The sequence below is a fragment of the Nuphar pumila genome, chromosome 13 (assembly GCF_984573655.1).
Source record: "Nuphar pumila chromosome 13, dmNupPumi1.hap1.1, whole genome shotgun sequence".
Classification (NCBI taxonomy): Eukaryota; Viridiplantae; Streptophyta; class Magnoliopsida; order Nymphaeales; family Nymphaeaceae; genus Nuphar; species Nuphar pumila.
Window position 1 is genome coordinate 99,553,321 of NC_143261.1, and position 17,214 is coordinate 99,570,534.

Consider the following 17,214-nt stretch of genomic DNA (forward strand, 5'->3'; position numbering starts at 1 on the left):
CCATCCCTAGGCATGAGCCCCCCTTCTCTTGCTTTTTGGTCAATGTGAACTCAAAAATTGAAAATAGTCTGAGAGTTCAGAACAGAATGTTCTCCCTAAAATTATTTTGGACAACTTTGTACTGACAAATTTATCACGAATGTAACAAAAAATCATGATAAATTAATGGTGATAAAATCAATTTATCAGTTTTTTGCTTATTTATCAATTTATCACAAAAATATGATAAAATGCCAATATAAGTGATGTTTAAGAGTTAAGACTGAACGTCTTATCATGGGAGGATCATGGTAACAGCAATACAATTATATAACCCTCATTTTCCAAATAATTGCTATGAAGCAAGCTCTTCTAAAAGCAGACAATTCAACTCTGCCAAAAAATGTGCTCTTCAATCGATCATTTTATAATTTTGGTTGGACCAAGAAACAATGTTATGGGGAAAGAAGGGAAAAAATTTATTTTTTCAATTGCAATGTGTAGCTCTTTTCCAGGTTTTAAGAGAAGAAACCTTACTGCTCTTCATCCTTTTTGGAATTTCAGTCTCCAATAAATCAACAAATTGGCTGTACAATGGTGGCCAAATATTTGATATTGCATAGCCACCGACTCCCTTCCACTGAGAGAGAGAGAGTAGGCTGCAGGATCAAGCCCAAAAGCCGAGGAGAATTCAGGTAACAGAGTACAGCATCTCAACAAAGTAGACCTTTCACTTTGCTTCCTGCGAACCAATCAAACCCCCTTTTGCGAAATGACACTGGCAAGTTCATCCTGAGGCTTGAACGCCATAGAATCAAGGTTCTATCCGGCAGGCATTTCTCAGAGCTCAACTTCTTGCAAGTCATCTCCAAAACTACCAGCATCTGTTGACATGCTCATACTGTTGTGAACTGCTGAAAAACGGCTAGGAGGTGATGAGGAGGATGGACTGCCCAATGTTTCTGTTAGTAGTCTTCTTTCTCCCAAACTCGCACTAACTAACAATGCCTCTGTGTGGCCACCACTCCATGAAGCCGCACGAGAATGAGATGAGAATAGGCCAGGCCTATTTCCCAGCCCACCCATTCCCTTGCTAGCGGGGGTGATGTTATTCATGCTCGGGAACCGGTGCATGGATGATGATGCTGACGATGCTAATGATGATGATGGTGGTGATGATGATGACGGTGATGATGATATAGAGCTCTCATTGGCAGCAGGTCCTAGATTGGTTTCACTTACAGTAGCATCTGCAGTCCGATCAATATCAGCTTCCGCTAAAGTTGTGGGAGTGGGGATGAAAAACTTGGCAGCACCCCCACCCCCACCAGGCTTTGGACCAGAAAGGGCAGGTGCCTGAAACATGTTTGTAGGGTTGGCCCCTCCACCCTTGTTGAAAGTGTCCACATACCTGAGAAAGCACAAAAGAAGTGTCTAAAGACCAGCCGAGCTAATTTGACATCGCCAAGTTGTATATGTTGAGCACAGCGACTTCAGAGCTGCTAATATGGAACTTCAAAATGAAAAAAAAAGTGACAGACATGCAATATTTGTTGAAGTTTCTACCTAGAACGAACACCAAGTCGGCCACGTGCTGAGAACTGGTTTGTGCTGGGTGGGATTGGTGGAATGCCAGAACTATGTTCAGATGGGGGTGGAATTTTGCTCTCCGCTACACCATTAGGCAATGAGCTTTGACTTTTAGTTGCATTGTTGGTGTTGTAACTGGATACATCATTCCGAAATGCAGCAGTTATTGGAGGTGGTGCCAGTTCAGCTGATTCGGCTTGTGGATCAACACCTTCCTCTACCCATCTCTTGAGCTTCTCATCATAGTAGAACTTGTTCTTCTCCCCTAGCTTAGCCTATAAAAGAGCCAGAGCATATTCACCGGGGTCTCATGCAAACAAATGACAAAAACATTGGCAGAATGGTCACGGTGGATAGCAAGCCAAGTGAGTACCTGACGAGTTCTTGAGACCAAGCCCACAGCCTTCTGAAGAAGCTGTGAACCAAAACGACCCAAGCGAGTACCACCTGTGTTTGATGCTTTGCCATGTGTGTCTGATGAAGACCCCTGTGCATACAAACCCAATGGACAATGATAAACACATATGGTGGCAACTGCGAGGGCAAATGGGCATCCATTAAAAAAAGTGGAATATAAAGAGACAAGTGATATGCACATTTTCACCTGTTTTGGGTTTCTTCCAATATCTGGCTCAGAAATACTTCTAGTGTGCATTGTCTTTCTACTGCTATCACCAGCCCATTCACTAATAGGCTCCATTGATGCTGATGGCATCAATGATGTAACACCTGTTCTTGATGATTCATTTGACAACTTACGGACAACAGAGTGATCATAAGTTTCAACATTTTGTGTACTGCCCTGGGTGACTGGTGGTAATGGTGGTAATGGTGCACCAATAATCCGGTGGATGGACCGATCAATGCTAGTAAGGACCTTGCCCATCAATTTTGCAGGAACCAAATTTGAGGCATATCCTCCCTAAAGATGAGAGAGTATGGTTAACTAACACAAGATCGTCAAACTACGAATGAGTACCATGAGAAAAGAAAGTCACCTGCTGATGGGTTCGGAGGCGCTCTTCCAAGGAAGATGCCAAAAGTTTCCATGTTTCAACATCAACTGTACGAGCAGCACTCTTCAATAACTTGAGTATTGCTTGACAATATCTGATTAACCAGCTTACAATAAGACATGGAAAGGTGAAAGAACACAAGACGGAGTGACTTAGACAACTAACCTCAAAGATTCCGAAACCTTTCCCACCTCAGCCAGCATGTGGGCATAGATAAGCTTATATGGCTGAAATGGTTGCAAGATAAACTGAGAATTGCCAAGAACTTTTGCATATTCATACAATTCCGTTCTCTGTTCAAATAGTCAAAAGATGCATTAGGTCATATGGCGAAAGACTGAAAGGCAAACAACAAAAGAGCCAATTAAAGCACCCTCAGGAAGCAGCACAAGTTGCTCAGGCTATTGAAGACTTGTTTGCCTAAGGAGATGCCAATTGTAATGCACCGGATATAACAGGACAAGTAACCAAGAAACAATATTCTTGGTGCATTGAATATAATGGCATGTTTTGCATCAATGACAGGTCTAGGTGCCATCAGATGTTGAGCCAGTAATATCAGTATCATATCATATCGTATATCGCAGTATCATTGGTCCATGCGATACGATATACACCCCTCAATCTTTAATGTGATACAATATGACATTCAGTTATTTTAAATTTTATTTTGTTTTTGTAATTTATTAATTTGTTTACTCAGCATTTATCTTTTGTTTGTTATCTAATGTGACTCTTTAATAGTAATTTGTTTTTGTTAGTTGTTAGTTTGTTATGATATCATTTAACATGTCATAGTAGCACATGTGTATGCTTAATTATTCATAATGCTAACACTTGATTTCTTTTGTTTTTATTTTATTGTATGATTTTTTTGGAATTTTCTTCTGTTTTTTTGCATTTTTTTGGTGATTTTTAAAATATGTTTTTTTCCGTATCTTATGATACAATACACCTTATCGCCAACCCTTCTGATACAGGTTCTGATACGATAATTACAACATGGTGATGAGTTGTGTCCATTGACACAACACAAGGACATCACGCATGACAGACTATGACGTGTACATCATAAATGTATTTTGGGCTATTTTTTTTATTATGCATTAACTATTATGATTTTGTTGTGCTATCCTTAATAAATTTGAGAATAAATCATAATTAATACATTTATACATGACCTTGAATTTATTTTTTATTCACATATATAGCGTTCATGTGTCCTATTTCTCACAAAAACTATGTATTTGTGCCTTGTATCTGTTTTTTGCTTGTGCCCACACCTGTGTCTTCGTGACATAAGTTCGAAGATGATCTAAACATGCAACTTATGATGTGTACCTCAAACATGCCTCAAGAAGGCAGTACTTTAATATACAAATGATTAAAGATACTTGGAAGTGATCAGAGAATCAGTAAATCACTTTTCTTCATAAATGATACACAAATCCGGCATAAACTGTGTAAATGACATGATCAAACTCACCTCAAAGTAACAGTTTATCTCAATAACATAACTGAATCATGATTTAGACATCAACTGAGATGCTATAAGAGCACTTCTTTACAGTCCTAAATTCTTGGAAAACAGTATTGTTTGTTACCTAATTGTTGCTTTTTTGCATTCAGACAATTGAAAAAAGATACAAGTCTTTGATCCAAGGTTGCTAAACTAGAAAGCGGAAGCGAGAAGTGAGGCATTTTAGAATTTATAGGAAGTGAAAACTGAGGAATACAAAAGAAAGCGATATGAGAATTGAATGGGAATCGAAATGGAATGCAACTAATATAAAAATGACTATTCTTAAATTTCATGATGTTTTAGTGTAAGGATTATTTTTTTGTTGAAATCTAAAAAGATTACCAATTTAGAGAAAGCACATGAGAAGCGAGTGTGAAGAGGCATGGACAGAGCATGTGGAAAGCATAGGAGAAGCATGGGTGGAGCATATGGAAAGCATAGGAGAAGCATGGGAGAATCGAGATTCACGTCAAGTTTTGGAAGTGAGGATTATCGCACTTCCGAAGCGAGTTTCAGGGAAACACGTTTCCCACCTATCTAAGAAGCTTCCAATCTATGTCACACGGACTCGGCTAGGGGGTCGACGCACCCGCATCGACATGCCCCGGCACGGGTGCGGCTTCGGACATCGGGCAGACACGGTCAACGAAGAGTCGGACTCGGTCAACGCACCGGGGCCTAGTCCGTCCACGTTTTGGACTCGGTCAATGTTGACCAAGTCTATATTTGTCATTTTAGGGCAAAAAACTAAAAAAATGATTTATATATATATATATTTAAATATATATATTTAAATATATATATTTAAATATATATAGCCGAGTCCCCGTGTCCAAAATTTTTGAAATTGCGCCGCACCCGTGTCACACCCGCACCCGCACCCATGTGACATAGCTTCCAATGTGGTGTGATCCATCTTTATGAGTTTGCTCACCTCCTTTGTGACATAGAACTAAAAGCTTTAATTAATAAGGATTCTTTAGAAATCTTTGTTACTCCAAGTTAATGATTCCAACCATCACCTTGGGAACATTTTATGCACCCTCTTTATGGATGATAGAACTCAAAAAATGACTTGGATATACACAGACACACACAATTAACAAAGTACCTTCACTTTGTGGTAAGGTTAAATTCTAGAGTTGAAAAGAAAGAACAATATATGGTTCAATAGGTCTACACCATAGTCACAGATATTGGTGATATTTTCAAAATATCACCATATTGTCACTGTAAAATAAAAAATTTGTTTTTACAGGCACAATCTTGCGATATTATGAATATTGGGAATTTAAATTTATTGCGATAATTTTGAGAGAATATCAAGAAAATCTCCGGAATTTTATATTTATGTTTCGTGTTCATCTTTTATTGCTTCTTTGCTTAACATATATTTTTTTCTTATTTATATTTATATTCATGTTTTATAGCTTCTTTGCTTAACATGTTTTTTTTCTTATTTTTTCCAACTTTTTTTATTTTTTATTTTTCCAGATTTTTCCTAAGATTTTCTCGATATTTATAAAAAAATGATAATACCCAAAGATTTTTCCTTGCCGAGATATAGCCAAGACCGATATTTGTGACTATTGTGATACCAATGAATTGCTAGCCACATGCTCACAGTGAAAGATTAAATAAAATAAAGTAAATCTACACAATTTAATAAGTATGATAATGCACCATTTTATAATCTCTAACACTCAGTTTGTGCATGGTATCTATGACAAACAACAAATTTTACCATCATTTGATAAACTCTCAGATAAAATTAGAGAAAAACTAGACATTGGCCATGTATGTTTAAATAATTATAGACAAAAAAACATACTGCCAACCCACAAGCCTCTTCCCTTCTCCAATCACAATTTGTGAATCGCTACAACCTCCATATGTTTCCCCAATACATTCAAAATTAGAACCTATTTTATTCAATACATTGCAAGCGATGTTCTTGGCTTCATGGAAGTCACAGCAAGTGTAGCTCAGAGGAACTACACGAGAGCACCTTGGGAGATTTTAAAAAAACTCACTAGGGGAAATCTTGATTTTAATGAAAAATTGGGAAAAGAAATTTCAAATGTTCTTTTCAGTTAAATCTTGGATGAGAATAAATTCTTGTAACATAGTTGTGATAGTCTGACATCTAATGTTGTTTTCAATGCATTGAGATATTTTAGGATTTTAAAAATATAGTGATATTTTTACATGGATATATACGACACAGCAGTAAGATAAGATTCATTTTTTTTTATGATTTTAGCAGACATACTTAATGAGCATAACACATGAGCCTATTAACAACAGAATTGACAAAAAAAAAAGCCAACCAAGACAATATGTATGAACTTCCAATACGCAACTAATAGCAGTTGAATGCCCAGAAGAAGCAACTTTGACATGAAAATAATTATCACCAAATGACATTCACCTGGATAGCGTCAGGACTAGCATATGTTCGTGGAAAATTCCAGTGGTCGGTACCAATTAGACACAGCCTAGCAGTGTCTGAAAATGACTCAAAGTTTGTTTCTGCAACTAAGTAGCAGGCATGGGCAGCAGTAACCTGCAATATCACTCATCTGTAAAACCAATATTGCATAGACGTACTAACTGCACAACAAACTTAACCAAAGATCCACACCTCGCCTGTTTCCTTCCAAAGACAATCTCCAAGATGAATAATCACAAGCTCATCATCTTTTGTTCTGTTTGCAATTATAATGGCCAAGTTCTCTTCCCAATCATCCAGCATGCCACTTGCACGAGTCTGACACAAAAAATTAAATATATCCCATTTAGGCAAGCAGCCACGTATTTTTTCAGAAAACAAGGGCTACATGCAACAAAGGTCCTACAAGTCATAACCACCAGCTACTAATTGCTGTTGGAAACAAGTGCACTTTCTCCTGATGAAAAGCTACTAGCAGCACAGACTCGTTAGCCAAGGGACCAAAAACAATAATAGATTACTGGGGTTATGACTTGAAACTAGAATAACATAACATATAATATCAAAATTAAGAAGCAACTCCAATGCATGTTCCAAGTACTGTGTATAAAAATTCACCTGAGCTGGAGGTGGGGAGACACCAACTGCCCCAGAATGCCTAGGACTTATTGTACTTTCAGAAGAAAATACATCAGCTGGTTGCCCTGCTATAAGCAAGCATAGTGTCCGCAAAGGTGACCCAGAAATAAACTGGCGATGTGCCATTTGCTTCACAGTATCTACATAAAACTGGTTTCACCAAATGACACAAAAGTGTAAGCTTCAGAAGCGACCTAGAATATCATTCATCATAATGCATGACTGTTTAAGATGTATATCTTGATGCAAATCATGTGTACTATATCAGAACTAAACAGACTTACATGATGGATTAACAGAATATGGACAAACCTTGTCACCAAGCTTTCCAGCAAGAACAAGAGCAGGGCCCCACAATTGGCCCTCTTGTGCACACTGCAGAGCTTCTAGCCGTTGACCAGCAACAAGAAGTTTCTGCACCTCAATCGCAGTAGACTACAGAAAGGAAATGAATCAGTACAACTCACTATAGAAAAAAAAACAGCTTCTGGTAATGGTTCACATTTTGCTCCTACCCTCATCTGTCCTTCCGAAGGCACAGGCTGCAGACATTGTGTACAGGAACCATACTCACTTAATTGCATGTCATTCCTTCTAGAAGATGCAAAAAGCTTGGTTACAGCAGATTCTGGTCCATCATTTTCCTGTCAAAAAGAAAAGAGAAAAACACATTGAAGAAAACCTGACTTCATATCATCTATGTATCCAACAACCCATATTATCCAACTGATGTAGCAAGAACTAATAATTACTTTCTAACATAAAAAAAACAAAAAATAACAGTTTACAACCCAAAATACTAGAATATAGGACTCAAAAATAAAAACCCAAAATTAACACCCATCAATTTGACATGCAAATCACACTAAAACGATAAGACAAAAGCAAATATTTGCTCCTCACTAAAACTAATATAATCATGCTCTTCTTTTAAAGTGGTACTGCCATGCGACCAAAGCAGGCTTATGGGAGGATCTGGGATACCATGAAAAAAGTGGATCTTCGTTTCTGTGTTCATGCAGAGATACCCTGCTGACACCCAAAGTTTCCATATACTTAAGACAATGGATTGGTCCCATAATGCAAACACTTGGCTAGTGAAAATGAATGATGAAGGAATGTGATTTGTTCAGGCAACGAGATGTGCCAAAGATTGTGAATAACACTTTACGAATTATATTTAGATGGCTCTTTAATTGATCAATTCATGCTAACAATACATATCAAACTCCTTCCCTCAACACAATATTTGCTTGGCATGCATATATTTAGGCTTCAGCTACCATAAAGTTGAAACTTGGCCTCAAGAATGGAGAGAAACATCAAACAGATAAAAAAACACAGTCCATGCTATGCTCTTAAGTTTTTTATTTTCCTTGAATTGGGGTTTTTACGACAACTGTCATCTATATCTAATTATAACAACTTCAACCCTTAAAGTCCTAGCTCCAATACATACACATACACTAATGTTATTACTAGCCCACAATTCCAATTCCAATTCCAATTCCAATTCCAGCATAACTTTGTGTAATCACAAGGAACTAATGAGAACTAACAGGAAGAGTTCATGAATCTGGGATGCATTACCCACAGTCTGCAGTTGACTCTAACATTTGGCAAATTGGAACTCAAACTAATAACGAATCCCAAATAAAATTTGTGAAATTCAACTATTTCACTTCCAATTTGATATTCAGTTTTCCCTGTTCAACCAACAAGAAACTTTCCTTAATTCTACAATGCATACTGCTCAATAGGCTATGAGTAAATATACAAAGTTTGAGATTCAAAATTTGCAGTGTTCTTACTGAAAGGTACTCATTTATGACTTACCTGTGATGCTGCTTCAACGCCAAAAGGAGAACGGAGTTTTCCATAACGCAGACAAGATAATTTTAGCAAGGACAACAGCAATCGCAATGAATCACCCTTTCTGTAGTCAACATTGCAAGATTCACAAGTGGCAATTCTCTCATCAATCCATTTATGAACATCCTTGTTAGCAACATTTCCACCAACAAGAGGACCGGGCAAAGACTGCTGGCATAAAGTATAAAAGTAATCATGTGCACTGCTTCCATAGCTTCCTACACCAGATTCATCTACCACAACATCCATCAAGTTATGAACTGAAATCACACCTCCTGCAGGATCCTTCACATAAAATATACATAAACCGAAAATGTTAGCATCTTTAAGACCACAATAAAGAAAAAAATGAATAAACAAACACATAATGATATACCTTCAGAATAAGTCCCATAATTTCAAATGGAGTCCTGTGAGGTCGCATATTGAGATTCAAAAAATGTCAATCAAGATAACGAAGTTACCTGGTTGTCAAGTGTTGAGTTTCTGTTGAAAGGATCATTCACTTTCATGACCACAAGTCTTCCACCAAATCCAAATGTTACCAATGCATGCAGAGGACGACCAGATGATGTTCTCCCCTGAGCAGAATCATAGGAGACAGATGAGTAGGACAAATCTCCTGCTTGGAGATTATCTTTTGGTTGCTGATTTCCATAGTTAGCATGGCCATAATAGGACTGATGGTCCTGTGCAACATTTAACTGATCAAAGCCATAAATGTTCTTGGGAAAGGAAAGACTTTGCAGCCTAGCTCCACTAGCAATACATTCATAACTGTGGTTTGCCTGTCCATAAGAGGAAACCGCTTCTGGGGTCTTAAAACCAATCTGATGACCTGCATAATATTTCATATCCCCTGTTGATTCATACGTATTTCCTTGAGAATAGAAATGACCATTAGTTTGATGGTAAGAAGAAACTTTTCCAGAAGCAGCGTCCACAGAACCCCAATCAGAATACAACGCTTCTTGTTGCGGAGAACTTGATGCCTGGTCCTTATGGGTATAGCTGCTCATGGACTGTGCCCAGTCAGACCCTTGTTCTTGATTGGGGTATTCTTCCGTTGGGCCTAGTTCACTGGATATAGTCATTGAACTTTTATCAGCCAATGCATTACCACAAGAAGCACCATCGCCATGAGTTTGCTGGCCATACACATGCTCACAGTTACTATCAACCGTCTTTCCAGACTGATCAACCTGTACATCCAGCTGATGCCACTGTTGAGTGATAGTGTCATAGTACCAGCCTGGGTACTGCTCATAGAAACACATATGTGAAGGGTACCCAGCATTGCCCTGAGAAGTCAAATCCCAGTTGGAAATGCTCTCGGTTGTGCACTTATCTGCTATGGTTTCCACGACAGACTCTGTCTTTTGCTGCAAATAAAAAATTTCTGACCTACGATCCAGCAATACATTGCTCACAGCAGCATTTGGAAGCTTATTTTCTTGAGAACTCTCCAAGTTATCTGCAACAGTTGCATGAGAACTAGAGGCATCTCCATCATAACCATCTACTTGATGCCACTGCCCTGTAATGTAATCATACCTCCAACCAGGATACAGATTTTCCCAATATTCACTTTTGTATTCAAGCTGCTGATCTGCTGTCTGAGCTCCACTAGCACCATAAGCTAGAGATTCTGATTTGTAGGTTGACTCCCAATTATTTGAGTCATTCTCAGCTACCTCCTTCTGAGAATCGGGTTTACAAGAACTATCAGATACAACAGATGAATACGAATACAGTGCAGCATTGGTTGTTTCATCTTGATGACCCTTTTCATGAACAAAATCAGTGTGTGGTTCCGACGATATTGATGAGAATTTAATGCCTTGCTCCATTCCAACCTGTCCAGCTATATCATTACCCAGTCCAGTGAATAAATCAGAGTAAGAACCAAACCCGCCAAGATCACTTTCAGTGTTATCTGTATAGAAACTGCTCCACTGAACCTCCTTCACGCTTGTCCGAGCTGGTCGACTTCCTTTACCAAATGAAAAATCCGACTCTGAATCATTAGAGTTGACTCCATCTGCCGCCAAATCTGCAGATTCTACAGACGGCTTGGATTGAAAAGTTAAGCTAGAAATACTCTCTTCTGCAACCTGACCATCTTTCTCTTGTTCAAATCCAATTGAGTTCTCAATCTCCAAAGAGCTCGCTTTTCCAATAGCAGCCCCATCTGTTGCAACCACTGAAAGATTTTCAGATTCACTTAAAGAAAGGTCAGCCAACGAAGAGGCCACTGGCAGGCCATCATCGATCCCGCTCAAATCACCACCTTCCTGCAACCCTGCTGTAGAAGAACCATCGATCCCGATTTCATCATCGACAAGCTTGTCAAAAAAATCTTCATCCGTCTGATCCTCCACAAGAAATGGAGGAGTCGCCATCGAGGGATCAAAAACTAAGAACAAACACTACACCCTTGGACTGAAACACCCAATCTCTCCCGCCGCAACAATTCATGCGCTCTTCACCTCGAATTCCCCCAAACCAACCAAAATTCACATCAACCCACACCTCGAAAACCCCAGATCCACCAAGACAATAATCAAACGATGCAAACATAACCCACCAACAAACCGAAACCCCACCCTCGAAAAACGCTCCCCCACCCCTCCCCCAATTCAGAGAGTCAAAAACGCCGAAAAGCCTCTAATCTCCAAAACCCACATCACAAATCAACCAACAATGCCGACCCAGATCTCACAACCACCTCCTTGCCCCCAAACCTCACCACCCACATGGATCTACAGCACCAACCAATAGCAAAAAAAAAAAAAAACAGAATCAATCACTCAATTCAATCCCTAAACAGATCAAACACGCCCCGGGAATCACACCAAACGCACAATGACCGAAAAAGCCAACACCCATCAACAGATTGGACAATTTGGTGCTCGAATGAGAAACAAAGTACGCAATCGCATGTCTGACTCGTTCACAAAACAAATATACCAAAAGAAGATCTAACTAAAATAAAATAAAAATACAGAGAAAAGTAGATGGGGTATACCTCCATTACCAAATACCAATGGATTCTAGAGTGAGAAAAACCGAGAGGAAACTCTTAGAGAGAGAGAGAGAGAGAGAGAGAGAGAGAGAGAGAGAGAAGACAACGTAGAAATGGTGCATTAAAATATTTGCACTTCTTGTTGATCCATGGATTGCACGCGTCGGTTTTGATAGAAAAGACCGCTCTTGCAACGCAATATTTGGGAATTGGCTAAGCTGTCCCCAATTGGTTCCTCATTGGCCAATCACATGTGGGCCCCCAGTTTGGAGTTGGTTGGTCGTAAATCGTGATGGTTTAGGTAAGGCTTGTTTGGGGAGGGTGTGTGTGAGCCTTATACATAAGGGGTTGGGTTTGGGTCTAGGGGTGTCAACGGGTCGGGTTTGGCTCGGATCCAGAACCAGATTTTTGGGTATGGTATCAAGTCTGGATCTAGGTCTAATCGAGTCCAATATAAAAAAACCATACCCAGACCCAATAAGAACTACATGAACCAAACCCGGACCATACCCGATAAAATGATATTTTTTTTTATCATTTTTACATTGAAAAATAAGCTCCGATCCGGTCAGAGTCTGGTATAAAATTTCATAAACTATACCCAAGTCCATGTATTAATCGGACCTCCGAACCTGGATCTTAATCGGGTCTTCTTATTTATCACCATACCCAGACCCCATAGGGTTTGGTTCGGGTAAACCAGGCCCATTGACACCCTTATTTGGGTCGAGTCATGGTCACTGGCAGTGGCCTAGACAGGTTGACTTAGCCAATGTTGTTAGAATTGAATAGAATCGAATCAGCCACAGATCAATTCACTTCATGGTCGAACCAGGCCCTTCAAAAAAATCTGCAGACTTGACGCCGAATCGGCAGAATCAAGGTTGATTCAGCCTTTTCTTCTTTATTTTTTGTAACTTTTATTTTTGTACATTTTTAATTACAAATAAATTGATCGGTTCAACAAGATCCAATTCGAATTTTTAACGGCTGATTCTCTGGATCCTTTTTAAAATCGATTTAGTTTAAAAACCGATTCGGACAACAATGGGCTTGGTAAATATATGAGTTGGGGACATCTTGAATCAACGTGAACAATATCGATATTGGGGTTGAATCGAGGGTTTAAAAAAAATCGGCCAATTTTTTTATTTGAATTAATTGTATGGGCATGAATTGGGGCAATACAACCCGTATTGGTTGATTTTGTATTTTTCTAAAAAAAAATTTAGTGCTTTCTAATTTTTTTTAATAAAAATACAAATTTTAGATGGTTCGAACCAAACACATTTGATTCAGGTTGATTTTTTTGAAAACCAATTTGATTTTGAAAACACATGTTTGGGGTTATGTTTTGGCTGAATTCACAATCTCTATCTTGATGGGGAAGGAGAGACAGAGAAAAATGTGTTTCTAATAATCAGAACTCAGATCACGAGCAATCCCCGCTTGTTATTTTCCTATGGAAAAGAACAAATCCTTCATTGAAAAAGGACATGGATTTTCCTACACTTTTGCGCGAGCTTGGTCTTCTCAAGAAAGTTCTTTTTTACGAAAAGATGTACCGAAGGATTTACACATGAAAAGAGTAAGGTGTTGCTTTGATGTTTGCCTCGTCTTTGGCAAGAAATGGGAGAAAAAAAATACCAACAGGAGCCAGGACACACTTTGTGCTGCCCTCCATCTTTGGCTGACAGTCTGATGCAAGCTGGTGAGGCTCAAGAGAAGTTGAGGCTCTAGGCATATTTCATTAGAAGCCCATATTTTTCCACAATCTTTTTTTATTGGAGGCCCTTGGCATAAGGCACATGCATGTGGAAGCGGATCAGGTCATGCTGAACATGAGCGTTTTTTCTCATGCTGACATCAAGGCCGTTCGATTTGCCTTTTAAAAAGCTCAAAAGTCAACAAAACCACGTGGCATTCATCCAAAATGCAAACAGACGGCCACGATGTCCGCATGAGCAAAAACGCTCATGTTCAGCATGACCTGATCTGCACCCCCATGCATGTGCCATCTTTCATTGGATATCCTCGGCATGTGAAATATAAGCGTTATATATATATATATATTTCATTTGAAGCCCTAGGCCGACCCTGTCGGTCAGTTGTGACACCCAAAAGCAGATGGAGGGCAGCAATATGCAGAGGCACACTCAAAGTGTGGCACCTGATCTTAGCACAGGCTTCATGTGGTTGATAGGAGCTGTCAATGCACATCTCCTTGTGATGGAAAGTTGCAGGTTCAAAACCCCACTGGTACAATTGAATAATAATAATTGCCTAAACCCAACTTGACTTAAAAAAAAAAGAGAGAAAAAAAAAAGATGCTAACTCATGAATGGTCTCATCTTGAGTTGTTATTTTTGATATTTTTATGGAGAAACCACCTTCAGGATCAGACACCTAGCAGCGCTTGGCTCCGCCTGTCGTACATATGATCACTGTCTTGACAGCCTAAACCTCCGAGAGCTTAGAATCTACCTTAAAAGGGTTTAAGTGGCCTAAGGTGATGTAATTGACCAAATAGCAGTATGCTTTCAAGTTTGTCAGGGGCATAAAATTTTAGCAAACCCGTGACGCGCCAAACTACCCAGTCTGAAAAGCCTAACAGCCAAAGGTGGTACCGTAGCTGCACATAACTAGACCTTAATCAAGTTGCTTCCAAGTTGACCTTATCTAAGTTATGCTCAATGGTATAAATAGGCCAAAACAAGTTTAAACAATGTTAACCAATTTGCCAATGCACTCAACTTACTAATCTCAAGATGAATAAGACAGGGACACGGACGGATGCGTGTCATGGGTTCATGACATGTGGAATTTTTGAAAATTAAAACATGGGGATGGGGATCTTTAAAATTTTAATCAATAAAAACTATCTTTGTTATTTTAATATGTAAAAAGTGCAATTTTTATTGAGATATAGCTAAAAATTATTAAAAACTATTAAAATATTAAAATGATGTTTGTACGTGTCTATGTCATGTCAATGTGTTCAACTTGTGAACCCCTAGACACAAACACCAAGTAGCATGTCACTGTGACGTAAACTCCTAAATCTTCCAAGCAGGGAGGTTGATAGATCGGTCGATGAAATAACATCTAATTAATAATTGGATTTGGATTATTGAAAGTTATTACACCAGTTTCTCATAAATATCCAAATCCGATTACATATAAATGCACATTTTGGTTAGTTAGATCCAAATTAGGTGTTACCTTTACCAATATGAATTGGATTAGGCAATATCTAATTAAGCCAATTCAGTAATGCCTATACCCAAACCAAATCTGATCCGGTTACATTCCAGTCCAAGCATGGACCGGTTGCTTCAGATGTGCACATGGAAAAATGCCTCAAAGTCCTCAACCCACCGAGCAAAGTAATAAAAGAGAAAATTTTCAAGTATATTTTGTTGTCATTTGTGGTGAGCTCGACCATGGGTTGGGTTTGGGCCATGATTTTAAGCCCAGACCCATTAGGTATCGGGCCGAAACCTGGCCCGTTAGGTACCAGGCTGAAACCACGTGACTCTATGGGCTTGAGTTATTTCTTAATTTTTTAATAATATATTTTTTTTAAAAAATTAACTATTACATAGTAACTTAGATAACTATTATTATTTACCTAATTAGTTGCATGAGAACTTACTATTTGTTAATTATTACTATTTTACCTACTTAGTTGCAGTAATTAAGAATTAGTTGCATGAGAACTTGTTATTCTCGTTAGCCCATAATTTTAGTCAAGCATTTATGCATTTTAATATTGGGACAGGCCAAGCCAGACTCGGCTCGTTGGGCCAGAGCCATACCTGTGTTTTATGGGGCCTGAGGCGGAGGGAAAAAATGGGCTCCCTATTAATAGTAGGAGTTCAGGGGCAGCGCCTCCCAATTTTTTTTAAAGAATCAAAATAACAATAAAATTTGCATTCACATTAAACAAATATAATATTCCAAATATTTTATATTATATTAAATAAAAATGTATAAAATATTTATATAAACTACCTCAACAATACTCATTGGCCTTAAAAATGGGCCCCTAAATTTTTTTTGGGCCCAGGGGCCCTGAGGCCCAAGCCTCATTGGCCTCTTTACAGGTCCGGCTCTGGTTGGGCCAATAGGCTGGGTCATGGGCTTCTCTTCGAACCCAAGCTAACGGGAAGGGCTGGGCCGACACGATGCCCATGCCTACTTGCATGAAAAATATGTTAAAAATAACAAATTAATCCAAATAATTTCTTTTCTCTTCGTTATGTGAGAAATAGAAAAGGGTTCTCATTGTTCCGGACCGCCATGCTTTTCACCTTTTTGCTCTGATGTATATACCTCTTTGGCACTCTAGAGTGCTCCAGAAGGCCTTACGGCCTAAGAAACCCATGTATTCAGACCCTCTCTTCCCCTCTTGATGTACTTTGCTTTCAAGTATCTATAAAGAAGCTTTTTGCATCTCTCTCTCTTTGTGCTTGTGCATACGCGTACTCTTGCTTCCGCTCGTGCACGTGTGTTGTGCGTTGCTTGTGCGCTTAAAAGGCCTGCCTTCGGTGTGTGTGATTGCCCGAAGCTACGTCACGGGGGTCTTCGCTTCCCAGCCCGTGACAAGTTGGTACCAGAGCCTTGTCGACATTGGGAGTGACAATGACGCCAAAGAAGATTGCCATGACTCCTTCAAGCAGTGTGGTTCCTGTTGAAGAGGACTTCATGGTCGATGATCGGGTGTCAGTCATCTCGTGCGATGTGGCGGAGCTGACTGGGTCAGTGACCAACATGGAGAAGTTGGTTAATGGAACTTGTGTCGCTTTTAGAGATCTCAATGTAGAGATCAAGACAACAGTAGAGGGAGTGAAAGACTCGGTGAAAAGTCTTGCCATTAAACTTAACTACTCGGTGGAGGACTTTTCCACCAGATTTGATGATTTGTTGGGTCGGTTCAACATCATGGCTGCTGAATTGGATGTTGTTCGACGAAAGAATGAACAGTTAGAGCGGCAGTTGAGAACTACCCCGGCTGGCGGTGTTGCTCCAAGAAGGACATCCCATCGCATTTGAAAGCAGAAAGTTGAACGACGTTGAACGTCGATACACGGTGCACGAGCGCGAGATGTTGGCGGTC

The 17,214-nt window shown here is 39.3% G+C and overlaps 1 protein-coding gene across 1 annotated transcript; it reads right to left on the reverse strand.

Annotated features, from left to right (window-relative positions):
• Window positions 1-385: 385 nt before the first annotated feature.
• LOC149819432 (protein transport protein SEC16A homolog) lies at window positions 386-11,979 on the reverse strand. Its single transcript, XM_089984485.1, has 13 exons — window positions 9,535-11,979; window positions 9,035-9,355; window positions 7,714-7,842; window positions 7,511-7,633; window positions 7,178-7,348; window positions 6,752-6,877; window positions 6,539-6,673; window positions 2,751-2,878; window positions 2,568-2,679; window positions 2,174-2,491; window positions 1,943-2,056; window positions 1,546-1,844; window positions 386-1,390 (listed from the first exon to the last, which is right to left on the reverse strand). Exons 1-13 carry the CDS (start codon window positions 11,470-11,472, stop codon window positions 820-822), a joined length of 4,485 nt encoding a protein of 1,494 aa, XP_089840611.1. The 5' UTR covers window positions 11,473-11,979; the 3' UTR covers window positions 386-819.
• Between the last annotated feature and the right edge of the window lie 5,235 nt (window positions 11,980-17,214).

What these genes read in the sequence shown, in the direction of transcription:
- LOC149819432 (XM_089984485.1), bottom strand. Translation starts at nt 11,472, where the DNA reads ATGGCGACTCCTCCATTTCTTGTGGAGGATCAGACGGATGAAGATTTT. An exon ending in GCGTTGAAGCAGCATCACAG is followed by an intron (nt 7,843 to 9,034) that starts GTAAGTCATAAA and finishes TCTTTTTGACAG; the next exon opens with GAAAATGATGGACCAGAATC. An exon ending in CGACTTGGTGTTCGTTCTAG is followed by an intron (nt 1,391 to 1,545) that starts GTAGAAACTTCA and finishes GTGCTTTCTCAG; the next exon opens with GTATGTGGACACTTTCAACA.